This window comes from Melopsittacus undulatus, chromosome 12, assembly GCF_012275295.1.
Source record: "Melopsittacus undulatus isolate bMelUnd1 chromosome 12, bMelUnd1.mat.Z, whole genome shotgun sequence".
Lineage (NCBI taxonomy): Eukaryota > Metazoa > Chordata > Aves > Psittaciformes > Psittaculidae > Melopsittacus > Melopsittacus undulatus.
The window spans coordinates 20,585,907-20,599,723 of record NC_047538.1 but is presented as its reverse complement, the minus strand read 5'-3'; the positions used below and the strand labels follow the sequence as shown (position 1 = coordinate 20,599,723).

General features: G+C 43.3%; 1 protein-coding gene across 1 annotated transcript in view; it reads right to left on the bottom strand.

Annotated features, from left to right (window-relative positions):
- IFT81 (intraflagellar transport 81) overlaps positions 1-2,540 on the bottom strand; it is a 40,976-nt gene extending 38,436 nt beyond the window's left edge. The window contains exons 1-3 of the mRNA XM_031045532.2: positions 2,221-2,540; positions 1,353-1,456; positions 578-758 (exon numbers count right to left, since the gene is read on the bottom strand). Of these exons, the coding sequence (XP_030901392.1) occupies positions 578-758; positions 1,353-1,456; positions 2,221-2,364 (429 nt within the window). The 5' untranslated portion in view covers positions 2,365-2,540. The remainder of the gene's footprint in view (positions 1-577; positions 759-1,352; positions 1,457-2,220) is intronic.
- Positions 2,541-13,817: the final 11,277 nt, after the last annotated feature.

Below are 13,817 nucleotides of genomic sequence, written 5' to 3'. Positions count from 1 at the left end.
CCCACCCAGTCTGACTATCTAAAATCAACATTTAATGCTCACAAAAGAAGTGGGAACATAATGAGCAGGAATGTCAAGCCAGGAAGAAGCAATTATTTTACTTATTCACAGAAAAAAACCCAAGGTTGAAGCAGAAGTGGGATAAGGCTAATACAAATATTAAGCTCTAAAGAAAATTGACAATTAGGAGACATTGGCTTTTGGTCCTGACATTTTCTGCACTAGTTTAAAGTGGTAATTTATGAAGTTAAAAGTATTCATTTCATAGTCCACAGGGGGGAAGAAAGTGTTTAAAGAAATAAAAATCCACCTTGGCCAGCATGGCTGTGAACATTATTTAGCATCAAGTACTTAATAGGCTTAAAACATTTCAATTTGATGCTACCTGTTAATATACAATTTCAGGGTTATCGGAAGAAAGATGGTCAAGACATATTTCTCATCACAAATCTCTGCTCATCCTTGATTCCAACATGCTTTTAATATACCTCACTTGAACACATATCTCAGCAGTAACTCCTCCTGTTGGCTCTTGAATTAATCAACACAAGATGTTGGCACTCATGAAAAATGGTACCTGTTTGTTGATGTCAGCCACAGTATCATCATGTAGAAACTCCGCTGGCACTTCCAGTTTTACCAAGAAACGTGCCAGGTAAGCTCTCTTCTTGAGTTCATTGGTCTTCTGAAGAAGCCAGTGTAGGAGAGGATGAATTACAGGTTTGCTTCCAGTCACTAACCCCTGGCGAAAGGCACTCCTATAGGAAAACAACAGAAAGAAAAAACCTCAAAGTAAAGATCACTGGCTTGGAACAAACAATTTGCAGTATTTTCATGTTCCTCCTCCACTTGCCTAATGATTTCTTAATGCTGTTAAAACCAAAAACATTCATGATGCCAATTTGCTATTTATGATCTCAATTCTGCTACCTTGAGACAGATAAAACCCCCATAACACATCAAAAGGTTAACGCCGGCCACCATAACTCTTCCTTTTCTGCGATATTCTTCAGGAATAAAGGGGAAGAGTGTGGGTTTTCTGGGTTACAACCAGGGGCAGGAGGGTGCAATCCAGCCTCGGGCGGCTGGTCCGAAGAGGATGGATGGGGAAGGGAGTGCCCCTGCCAGTCATGGGGCACCCTCTCCTGGCTTGCTCCGCAATAGCAGCCGCGGCAACATGGCCCGAGGGGCAGTCTTGGCTGGCGTCCCCTATAGCTCACCCTATAGGGACAACGGACCGGCTGTCCTCAAGGCATTAGTCGAGGTCAAAAATACACCCAACTATTGAATTCAAGGTCCGTATAAACTGTAAAAGATGTTTTACTATGTTTTGTAGGCAAATAGATACTTACAAGTCTGATGCACTTCCTGGAGGTTTGTATTTAAGGATACCAAGAAGAGTCAACATCCTTTTAACTGTTTGTTCCGGCAGCTCCTCTCTAATATCAACAGCATGCTGGATAGTTTAAAAAGAAAATTAATTACCCACCCTTTGTCCAAGTCATGTTAATTAAGTAGCAACACTAAAAGAATTTATCCATTCATCATATGTCAATGAAGTGAGATGCTCCATTACAGGACATCCTTTTCAGCACTGAACTTCAGTTCTCTTCTAATGGATTTATTCAGGTGCATTTACTCTAGGAATACATTCTGCCTGCTTATGGGACCTCATCTACACAGACAAAACAACCACTGCCACCAAAGAAGCCAGATATCCAAGCACAGCAAGCCACATGTATCTGCACTCCAGATGTATGAACAATTCCATCTGTCTTACATGGTTTTGGTAGCCTCAGAGGAGAGGGATTCAATATCTACTGCAACAGCTAATTGATGGTTCAGCTCTTGGCCAGTTGTGCAAGACACAGCCTGACATTTGACTTAAGAACACAGTGGTTGGCAGTATGAACCCAGTTAAGAGCTGTATCCTGATTCTCAAGGAAAAATACACAGTCATCGGTCTCCAGAGGACAGGCATCCAATATCCCTGGCCCAAGAAACATGGCTGGTTTGCCAAAAACACTTAGATGTATAGATAGGAAGGATTCTTGCCAGGCACATTTATTTCCAGGAAGCTCCATACAAACTACTTTGGTAAACTAAACATGCCACAAGATTATGCAGAGCCAGACCTAAATAAAAGCAGACTTCTGTGTCAACCCCATCTAAGATGTCCACAACTATGCAGGCCTGAGCACCTCTGATTGCCTTCCTTACCTTTGGGTCAATCTCTCCCAGCACATCACTGAGCAGCTGCAACAGCTGCGTTGACCCTAAGGAGTCAAACGTGATTAAATTGTAGTTCTTCCTGAAGGGCTCCTGATTGAGCTTCTCAACAATGAACTGGATTTGATCACCCATGATCGTGTCTGGAACACAACCCTCGGCAGATGAGCTCTCGGGAGGCCTCAGCGAGGCGCTGTGGGGAGGGCGGGTGACGGCACCACCTCAGCGAGGCCCGCAAGTGGGGACTGGCACCAGGCTCGGCGGAGCACGGCCCGGCCGCTCCCTCACCCCCTACAGCCTTCGAGGGCCGGTGCAGGCCGGTCCAGGCCCCTGACCGCGGCTGTGGGGCCGTCAGCGGGGCCCTGAGGTACCGGGGCGGCCGCGGCCTCGGCCTCCGGTTACCTTAGCAACGGTTGCCAGGGCTTGACGTCACTTCCGGCGTGCGTCTACCAACGCGCCGGAGCGGCGGGAAAATGGAAGGCGGGGGAAGAGTGAGGGGGCGTGAGCGCATGCGCAGAGCGGCGGGGCGCGGTGAGGCGGGGCCGGGCTGAGGAGAGGCGCGGCCGGACATGGGCGATGGGGGCCGGGTACCGGTGATGGAGACTGGGTACCGGTGATGGAGGCCGGGTACCGGTGATGGAGGCCGGGTACCGGTGATGGAGACTGGGTACCGGTGATGGGGGCCCGGTTCCGATGATGGAGGCCGGGTACCGGTGATGGAGGCCGGGTACCGGTGATGGAGACCGGGTACCGGTGATGGAGGCCGGGTACCGGTAATGGAGGCCGGGTTCTGGTGATGGAGACCGGGTACCGGTGATGGAGGCCGGGTTCTGGCGGTGGAGGCCGGGTTCTCTCCTCCTCGCTCGTGTCGCTGTCCCTCGCAGCCCGAGGGGAGGTAAGGCGGAGCAGGCTCCGCTGTGAGGGGAAGCTCAGCCCCCGCCTCAACACACACTTTTCCCCCTCTGAATTAGGCAGGAATTGGGTTTTTCTCCTCGTTTCCAAACAAAGTAGCCCTGCCTGTACCATGAGTGTAGTCCCAACATCGTTCCTAACCTGGTTTAGCACTGGGGTCCTGTCCATGCTGTGTGGGAAGCGTGGCTGTGGGTGATGCTGGGGTGTGTGCTCCATAGGCCAAGTCTCTTCTTCACAGCACAAGTGCTCTTGATGCAAGGAACAGCAGAAATAGGTCTGAGATTCACCCTCTACAGTATATACTTAGCTCTGCGGTTTCTTCAGAGGGAGGCTGTTGTCGCATGTGTAGGAGATGTACAAACAGATTGATGCACTTACCCAATTAAGACTTCTGGCAGTCTTTGACAGCATGAAGAGATGTCAAGTGTGGCTGATACATCCATCAGGTGAATGGTTACTTCATTGCTTTGAAATGGGGAAATGTTCAAAGGTTGCCAGTCCTGTGCCCAAGCTTCATCGGAGCAAATGGCAAATTTATGTCCTTGGGGTTGGACATCGGTTGTCAGTGTGCTCAAAGTAGCAATAAATATGTAGTATGAGCTGTGCAAAATGTGAGGCAGGGACAGGAGCTTCCAACACACCAAACAATCAAAAATAGGCTACATATTAAAGTGAATGTTGTTTATGAGATGAGTATCTCTCGATCTGCAAGCTTTTCTGTTTCAGATCCTTCAAAACCCATGCTTAGACCTTAAATAGGTGGATTTTGGAGCCTTTGCTATTGCAATTAGCTTCTTGGATAGTCTCAGAATCCCATGTGATTCCACAGATGATGGATTAAAATATGCAGTGAGTCATATTAAATTGGTGCCAATTGAAATGCACAGGTTGTAAATCACTGCAGAATTTGACTCAGTAAATAGCAATCATAAATGTAATACTTTGCAATTCTAAGCACTGCGTCTATCTTAGGTTAGCTCCTTTTTTTTTCCTGAGGAACAGAAAATGTTTCATAAAATAGTGATTTACTGGTTTTAATGGGAAGCCTGAGAAGTGACACTGCACTAGTGTCCTAGCTTTTAACTGGCTAAAGTACATTACAGAGAGGATGGATGGGTTGCCTGTGATTGTGCATGAAAGCTGTGGCAGAGCCAGGAACATAATCCAGATCTCCTGACTCCTGCATTTGAACTTTAAAACCAGATCATGTTTCCTTTGTGCTTTCAGGCTGTATTCTGACCTTTAGGAATTGTATTTACCTACAAGTTCCCAGAAGGGATCTGCTTTCCTTTGACATGTTTTCCAGGTATCAATTACACTTCTGATGAATATTTTGAGTGTATGGAATACACACAGGGAGAAATTAAAATGGTGCTTCTTGTGGGTACTCTGGGGCACGTCTGCTTTAACAGGTAGTAGGGACCACTTCAGGCTAGAGAAACACTGTTTCTGTAGATACTCATACACAACCTTTCTTCCGACTTGGTGTGGAGTAGAGAGCAGATATGCCTGCAGTGCTGAGGATGAAGAGGGCTCTGTGCTGGGTACAGTGGGAGGGTGCTGCTCAAAGAGTCTCCTTTACATCAGACTATTTCAGTCCCTGCACCTAAGAAGCAAAGGACTATTCCCCTCTTCTCATGTCTCTGTAGCATTAAAGAGGCAACAGATAAAGAAGAGGAAGGATGTCTGAAAACATTAGAAAACACCAAGATAAGAAGAAAAAATGATGGTGAAATTGTTTAACTTTGTCATGGTGGAAACCCATGAAGTCTGATTGTCCTGACTCTTGGGGAAGGACTCCTATGACCAAACATCATTAGAACTAGACTGCCTGAGCTCTGGCTTGCTGACCTATTCGAAAATTCAAGTGATTGAAGGCAGGAGCAAACCCATATGTTGGAGGCAAGTTCTGTGGGACTTCACAAGTTAGGGAAGGTATCAGGGGTCCTGTGTTGACTTTAAAGTTGTATGTTTTCATGATCCTTTCCTCTAACGGTTTTGTGCTATTCAAAAGCAGCCACACTGTTACCCCCAGCTGCCTGCCTACTGCTGCTTGATACTTACAGTCTCTAGTGGTGTCTGAATTTTCATACTGTCTAAGAAGAAAATGAAGGCTTAGCTCCACATCTTGACCTCTCTATCATAACAGAATCTTCACAGGCATGAAAGAGATAATAGTTTCAGTGTAGCCCTGGGTAAATATTACAGGAAGTAGCTGAGATATTTGTTTGATGCTTAACTGGTCTTAAGTTATCTTAGTTGGGGCAATGCAATAGCTGGATCAAGTCTTGCAGAGTCAAAGTGTTCCTGTATATTTGTTGTGTATTTTTCCAAATTCCCAAGTTAGTTTGCATGGAGAGTGATACAGGATTTCAAGCAGTTTTCTGATGACATAACCTAAGACTTATTATCAGAGTTCAGCCCTAGAGTTCCATCCACTTCTCTGGATAGGGCTTATGTTTCCTATTGCTTACAAAAGGCTTATGGAAGCTGCTAATTGAAAAGGGATCGTGCAGAGGCAACATGGGGAAGGAAGGGAACGGAGCCTGCAAATAAACCATCCAGAGCTCTTTAGCTCTGCAGGCCTGGCTTCATTGCTCCCTCCTGACTTTCTCCTCCCTTTATAGCTACTGCTGTGTGGATGACTGCCTTGCAAAACTGAGAGAGCTTGGCTATAGAGGCAGCAAATCAGAGTGGAACGAAACCTGAGCAAATCCAAATCATGCTCCATGGGCAAAGAGAGATCACCTTATATGGGAACATCAAGGGCAAGAAGAGGAATATGTCTGGATGAGCTGCTGAGGTCAGATCCCAGACAGAGGAAAGATGTTAATGTGAAAACAAGAGCATTTAGGAAGAGAAGACAACACTTATTCCTGCTTTTCTTCTACAATCTGAGCCCTCTTGTTTGTCTGTCTTATTATAAATAGTGCTATGTGTATGTACACATAACACTAAATCTGACTATTCTATTAAAAATCAATCTCTCTGTGGCTCTTCTAGCAGCAAAATGCGTCCCAGGTCTGTTTCTGGTTTTCACTTGCAACTTTTTCAATTCTTATTCTGTAGCAGGATTTTGCTTGCTGAAGTGGCACTGATACCAAGCCAACAGTGTGGACTGTGCTCAGCAAAAGCCTAAGGACCTTGTTCCTGTTTGCTAAAGCATTTAAGACAGTGCCAAAAGCAAGAAGCCTGTCTGGTTCTGAGTGTCTTGTCACGACTACAGCCATAGTAGCATCTTGGGTGATTTAAAATACTAAAGGATTGGAAGAAAAACATTAGATCTTTGTTGTAAGGTTTGTATATTTTGTGCCTCTCTGTGGGTCTTCTGCTGCAAGATCCTGCTCCTTTTAATCTGGGTCTAGTGGATTCTGAGCCTTTTTTTGACTCTTGCCTTTCAGACTCTGAGCCTGAGATTTACAGGTCCCACCTTAACAGCTCTGCATCTTTACAGCTTCACCTCCTGTGTTTTCAGTGTGGATGGTGGCCTCACAAATGCTTCTTGATCCCCTGGACCAGATACAAATGTGGGTTTGCAGCACACTGACCAGCTCTGGCTTGTGCATGGTTCTGTGTGGTTGAAGAGGCTGCAGCTGAAGTATGTGCCATGCATTGGCTCTGCTAAGAGAAGTAGCAACTTTGTCACTCCCTTGTAATCCCATGGCCTGATACAAAACTGATTTAAGAGCAAATAGAACAGTGTCATGCAATATGAGATATGGAACTGGAGATTTCTGTTGCCATTGGTGACCCAACAGCTTGCTTTACCATTCCCTTTCATGGCCATTTTCACCCCTGTGAAGTGGGTGCTGCATGCATCTTCCCAGTCCAGAAGTGCATTACACTCTCTTTGCACTAGTGCATTACATTTTCTTTGTGCTGGTGCAAAATGTTGGGTGGTGGAGAGTCAGGCTTAGAAGGAGATCAGCATGATGCTGGCTTCCATCCGTTTATCCTCATCTCTTCAATTGTCCCAAGGTTACTTCAGACTGGCAAAGTCTGGTAGTACTGAGGAGAGATGGTGCCACCAACAGAAGGTGACAGGAACAGTGCTGAACACTCAGCTCTGGAGCTCCAGGGGGAATTACAGTGCTCTCTCTGTGAGCAAACTGAAGGATGTGGCTCTTTGGGCAATTCCTGATTCCATAAGGCCTGAAAAAATGTCTCTTGTGTTGGGGGTTGTCTGGTTTCAACTTGGCTTTCAGCACTTTGAGTTTTATGGTAGCAAACAGGATCATTGATCTGGTGTTAGACCATTCCTGGAAGGTGGATGTGGTTGTGGGAACATTATGGTAAGAGTGTGGCATTGGATGTTATCTAACAAGGCGGAGTTGCTTGGGCAGAGTTAACTAAGCTTCCTCTAAAAAACACTTGCAGTTTTGTTTCTTGTCTGAAAACCTAAAATAACTCCATGGAATAATCTCAGATTTACACCAGTGCTTCTGAGATTAGAGTCTGCTCTGTGGAGTCTCCTATTCAGGGTCAGATGAAATGGCCACTCTGCCCTTGCACCAACTTTCAGGAACAATAAGATGTTTTAGGAATATGCAATAACTGATTGCCTCTAAAGGGCATATTTTCCTCTTTGCTGCCAAACTAGGCCTGTTCTCCATGATAAGTGTTTGCTGAACAAAGTCTGCTGAAGTTCATGAAGTTGGTTTCATTCTCATGGGAGGGCAGCAAGCCAGGACATTGAGAGCAGTGATCCCAATCTCACGCAGAATCAAGTCTGCAGGAAATTCAAGTTGCCTTACTAAGGCGCTGTACCCACCTACTGCTGCTCAGAGCTGCCAGTTTCCAACAACATGGTTATCCCAAAGAACTGTTCTCCAGGAGGAAAAGACTCATCATAATAGAGGATATAAATAAAGGAACATTGATCAGCTGCTTTGTATTTCTGTTCTCCAGATACTATTTTATCTCCCTTCAGAACAGTCTGTTGTCAAACTGAAATGGTGCTAGCTCTTATGGCTTGTTTTTCAAAGCAGAGCTTTTATATCACTTTTATGTAATGTAGAAAGTATCTTCTGAACATACAGTAGTTTTTCAAAGTTGACAGTGCTTTTATGAGTTAGATGAGCTCTATGACTTTCCTGTCAGCTTAAAAACAGAGGCATCCTTCCTTCTTTTATTAACACATTCAATTCATGGGAAAGTAAAAATGTTAGGCCAAGATTTTTTGAAGCAGTCAGCATGAAGCACAAACCCAGTCACTCTGGAAAGCTAAGGACTGAGTATTTTAAGCTTTCTTTAAAAAAAAACCATGGAGAGGATGTTACAATTTGGGATAGAAGTCCAAGTCTAGGTACGTAACAACTCAGCATGGGCAAAAGTCTTGGCATGACATCAAGCCCTGTTGCAGTTAATTTGTGTTTCACAAATGGCATCTGAGGAGCCAGGATGTCACCTCAGGTTGCCTGGATCATTTAGAATGGGAAAATAGAAATTCTCTTCTTGCATATATCAGTTCACTTCTGACAAATCCAAAAGTTGCAGAAGCGAAACCAAGGCAGACTTTGGTGCAGCTGGTGCAGGTGTCTCACTCAAAAAGGTTCTCAATCACTTGAAAATGTCCATCTGACTTTTATCTTGCAGGGCATTTTATCATGGAATGATAGAAAGAAACTGACCTGGTTTATCACTGTGGACTTACTTGTCCATTCTGTTTTATCCATTGTCATGGCTTGCAGATTCTATAAGAGACAGATGAAATTAACAGCTGAATTTGCACTAGTGCAAAAGGAGTTGCTTACAAAAAGGACAGGATCTGGGATACAGCAGAATACACCAATGCAGGCAAATCTGAAGTCAGTCCAGTATCAACTTCCATTGATACATTTGGCTGCTTTCCTGACATGTCTCTATCTTAATTTAGTGTGATTACATTACACTGGAGTCACCAATGTCTAAAGCCAAATCTTCCATTCCTCCCTTTTTCCTGTCTGAGCCAGGTAGAATGTGGGTGTCTGTCATGGGGAGTTAGAGCAGGAGCAGCCTTCTTGTCCTTCCTGGTGATGTTGACTTTCACTGTCAAAAGTATGGGACTGTTAATAAATAAAGAAATACTGCACTGTTAAAGTTATTGTGCTTCATAGTATAGAAGAGAGTGTGAAAATGGGAAAAGGCAGAAATAATAAAGGAAAATATTGTAGACATGTAAAGAGCTTTTTCTTATTTTTGCTGATAAAGCTGACCCTTTATCTCCAAAAAGCCAAATAATTAGTAAGGGTTATACCTGCTCTGCAGTGTTATTTTCTCTTATTATTTGGTACTTTTACATTGCAGCTGAGTAAGACTTCTTACATAGATATGGGAGATATTTATATTACTCTTTTATGTAATTATCACATTCCCTGGTAAAGACCAAACATTCGCAGAAAATGTTGATTTCTAGGAGTGCAAAAAGAATTAAGGTTTTCTGCCCACCTTTATATCCTTGTTTTAGTCACATTTACATAAACTTTTGACTGAAACAGTTGGTTTCTCACTTTATTCCAAGACTCAGATATGTAACAGCATATAAAACTGTGAAGGAAATTACTTCACCCTCAGCCCAAACAATGACAAGCACTGTTGGTTGACCCAAGCCAATGGCTGAATAAGGATTGATGAGGTGTGGCAGGACCATGGTTTGGGTAATTCTGACAGCTTCCTTCTATAGAAAGCTGTAACAATCTGAAATGTCAAGCTCCCTGTCTTACATTTGGGGAGGAATCCACTGATGTATTGAAACTGCCTCTAATTAGTGAAAAATTCTTGTATTTGCTAAGTAAGGCCTTGTTTCTCTACAGGAATTCCATCAGGAAGATGTGTGAATTATGATGATACTGTTAAAACCTGTGAGGTCAGGGCATGGTGCCCTGTGGAATCCCTGGAAAACCCCCCTGGGTAAGTGAAATCTGCATTTACTTTATGTCAAAAGAAGGATTTATTTTGACAAAATCATGATATTTTAGGATAATCCCTTTGCCTAGGCACATATAAATCTCATGTACATAAAGCAGCTATTTCCTTCACAGCCATACTGTTAACACTCATAATATCTCAGTAAATTACTTCTAACAATCTGTCCTGCTGTATGATTCTGCAGTGAAGTCATAGCTTCACTGATAACACTTTGTATCATCATGCAGGTGCCATAGAAACAGTTTTAGATGTCACAGGCTCCTCTTGAATTCACTAGAGGCATTTGGCTCATTAATTCAAATGTCAAGGAAAATACATCAATGTAAAATGGGTTTAATCAGGGACAGAAAGGAAAAGTTCCCTAACTTGGGGTTTCGTCTGCAAGGCTTAAGGCTTTATAGTGTAGAAGTTCTTTGTGGGTTCACTTCTCACAGTGCTTCCTCCTCCCAAAACAATAGGGGTAGGTTGGCTGTCTGCACATTGTGCTGCAGCTAGTGTTTGGGCATCCATGCCAGGCTGAAGAACAATCTCTCCATCCTCTCTAGGCAGATGATGAAAACCTCAGTACTGGCAGTATGTAGCAGTGAGCTGGAGAAAACTCCAGGAAAAGGGCTCTATGTTACCTAGGAAGAAGGATGCAGGGGCCTCATAGCCATCTCTTTATGTAACCCCATGACTGCACAGTGTTCTAAGATGAAAATGTTCTATTTCTATTCTGTACCAGCCAAAGCATGAAAAAGCCTATACAGGATTTGATTTCAATTGAAATGGTGCAAATTATTCTCTAAGAGAGCAAATGAAGCAGCTTTGAAGTATATGTGCAGGAAACTAGGTCAATTATCACTTCTATTAACTCATTCCTTTTAAAAGATACAAGCAGGATTCTATGCATGTATCCCATCTTTTCCCTAATTTGGGTTTTTTTTGCAGAGACTGAGCAGTTTCTCCACTGCCAGGTCCCTTCCAGAGCCCACAATGCCTCCTGCAGCTCCTTCTGCTGACTTTTTTTCAGGTCTTTGAAAGAATTGCCATTCTTTTCTCCTGTGGACAGAATTGGGATCTGAAAAAGGCTTTATCCAACAACAGGAAGGCTGTAATTGTTCATACAGCATCCGGGAAAGATATGCATGAACTTCCTGAGCTAATGAAATCCTAGGGTTTTCTATGAAGTTTCAGTGACTGCCAGTCAGTTTTAAATGTCACACTGTGTGGGCTCACTGCTGTGGAAGTTACAGAGGGGATTTTGCCTTTAATTACATGGCACAGTTGATACATTCTGTCTTGTTTCCTGACCTTCCTCTGAAGTGCCAGGAGTAGGTCACTACCAAGGACCAAAAATAATGGTTGTGAGGTTTGATCCAAGCCTCTTACGTATAAAGTTCCTTCACAAGTTCCATTGGCAAGGTTAAAATAAGGAATCACTAAAAACCAATGTTGAGTGTTTGTTTTCTGCCAGAACAATACCTAAGACCAAGGTCAGAGCTCAGGAAGCTTTGCTGTCTGGTTGAGATACTGAGGTAGCAATGTTGGGCTTTGGTTACACCCATGATTGTCTTTATTGTCCAAATGCCTTTGAAAGGTAAGTTTCATGAGCTATACAGGAGGCCTCCTTTTCCTTCCTCTTAGTTATGGCAGGAGCTGAACAAAGCCATTGCATGTTAGCAAGAAGATTGATTGTTCATTTCTGCCTGAGGCTGGGCACAGTTGTTGGACTATCTGGCTGAAGGACAGCTCTTTACAACACCTATTTCAGATGAGCTTTGGATCACGTTCCAGATGTTTTCCCAGCAGAAGAATTATGGACAGTTTCACATTATCGGTTCATTCATTTTCAGTTCTTTGAAAATTAAAATGTTATTAATGTCTTGACTATTACACACTGAGACTCATCAGTGACTTCCATGTCATCCACAAACGTTAATCTGGTTTGCAGTCAAGGCTCATTCGTTGCCGTGGTTTAGAAGACACTCATGAGCAGTCCCTCATGGAAGCTACGTGTCATCCAGCTAATGTACTTCTTGTCATCACAGATCTCTGATGCAGAGGCATTGCTCAAAATACAATGATAGGAAAAATACTCTGTCTTAGAAGCACTGTCCTTTATGTGGGTGACTGCTTTGAAGACTGGGTTTCCTCTTTGGAGTGGCTGTCTTGATGGAAATTAAGGTATTCCTGGCTCATTCTTAAAATGGAACAATGCCAGTATTCCAGTTCAGCCTAGTCCCTATGCTAGACAAACAGTGCTAAAAACTGTATCTCTTACTTTTATATAGCCTTGGCAGGTTCTGGATATAACAGAGATTGTCTCACACAGTCTAGACCAAGGTTACCCAGCTGGCAACTTGTGGGGAAAATGCCTTCTTTTGTTCCACATTAGCTTCAAAGATACCACCCTTTTGAGGAGGGGTCAGACTGGCAGCCTGCTTTCCCATGTGTTTGCATCCCACCCCACCTATATATTTTAGTGGCACAAACCATCACAGGGGAGATCCTCAAATGGGAATCTGCTAGAAAGGCAGGATAACGTTTGGTGATGTGATTGATACCTGACTTCCAAAGGCATCCTGTAGGATCGAGCACACGATTCACTGTTTCACTGTCACTAGCTGGACAGCTCTGGTTTAAATGGCCACCTCACTCTGGGGACCAGCAGTGAAACTGCCAGTTCATTGTACAGAAATCATCAGCTGTCAGGTGGTTCTTACTACTATTCTATAGGAAGATTTAGATGAGAATCTCCTGAGGCTGTATTTCAGCTGCATATGGAGACTCCAGTTAGACTTGGCCCACACAAACAAATGCAATAGAGAGAGAACAATCTATAACTAAAACTAAGAAAACAACCTATATCTTTCTTGATCCCCTGAGCCACTCAGCTCCCTGCATTTCAATGTGTTATTCTTAGCAACTTATTCCTCCTACTGACAGCTTTCCAGGTAATAGTAAAGTAGCATAACATTAACTCATGTGTTCAAGTTAAATAAAAAAGTTAGTTAATTTGATGTTTCTTTTTTAGGACTGCTGTTCTGAGCACTTCTGAAGACTTCATTGTGCTAACAGAGAACAACATTCATTTCCCAAACTTTACACCGTGGAAGTGCAAACATTCCTCAGTGTTTTCTGAAGAGTGAGTAGTTGTGCTTGGAAAATACAGATTGTATAAACGGGCACCTTCTTTACTAAAAAAGGTTGTGAATTTAGATCTGTATCTGCTGGAGTGACAAATATCAAGTTTCTGTAATTCTTTAGCCCTGTTAGTCCTTCAGGAAGCAAGAGAAATGAGTAGAATTTGGGAATAGAAACACTGTTTCTCTCATACACTGGACAGCAGAGTTGTTCACTCAGATACACTGGTTTATATTAGGGTAAAATCACTAAAATACAGCACAACAGCCATGTGTTTCACATTATAAGGTGAAGGTATTTAGTTTACACAGGTAGAACTTTGCTGGTGATAATGTGCAAAGAGGAAAGAATTCATCTTGATTCCCAGATCCCAGTGAGGGGTGTATAGATCTGGTAGCTACAAAATCAAAAGCTCATATTCTTACAAACTGAGCACATTTCACACAGGTTCTAGTAAGTGTGAAGTTCCTTACCTGTATCTGTAGCTGCTCCAGCTTGCATTGAAATTTAAACAACTGTGTATGTTCTTCACAGACTAAATATTCCACCAAATTTAAATACCTCCTGCACTTACAAGATCAGTTCTTCGCTCCATCCAATTTTCCATCTGGGAGATACCCTTCAGGAAGCACAAGAGGAATTCT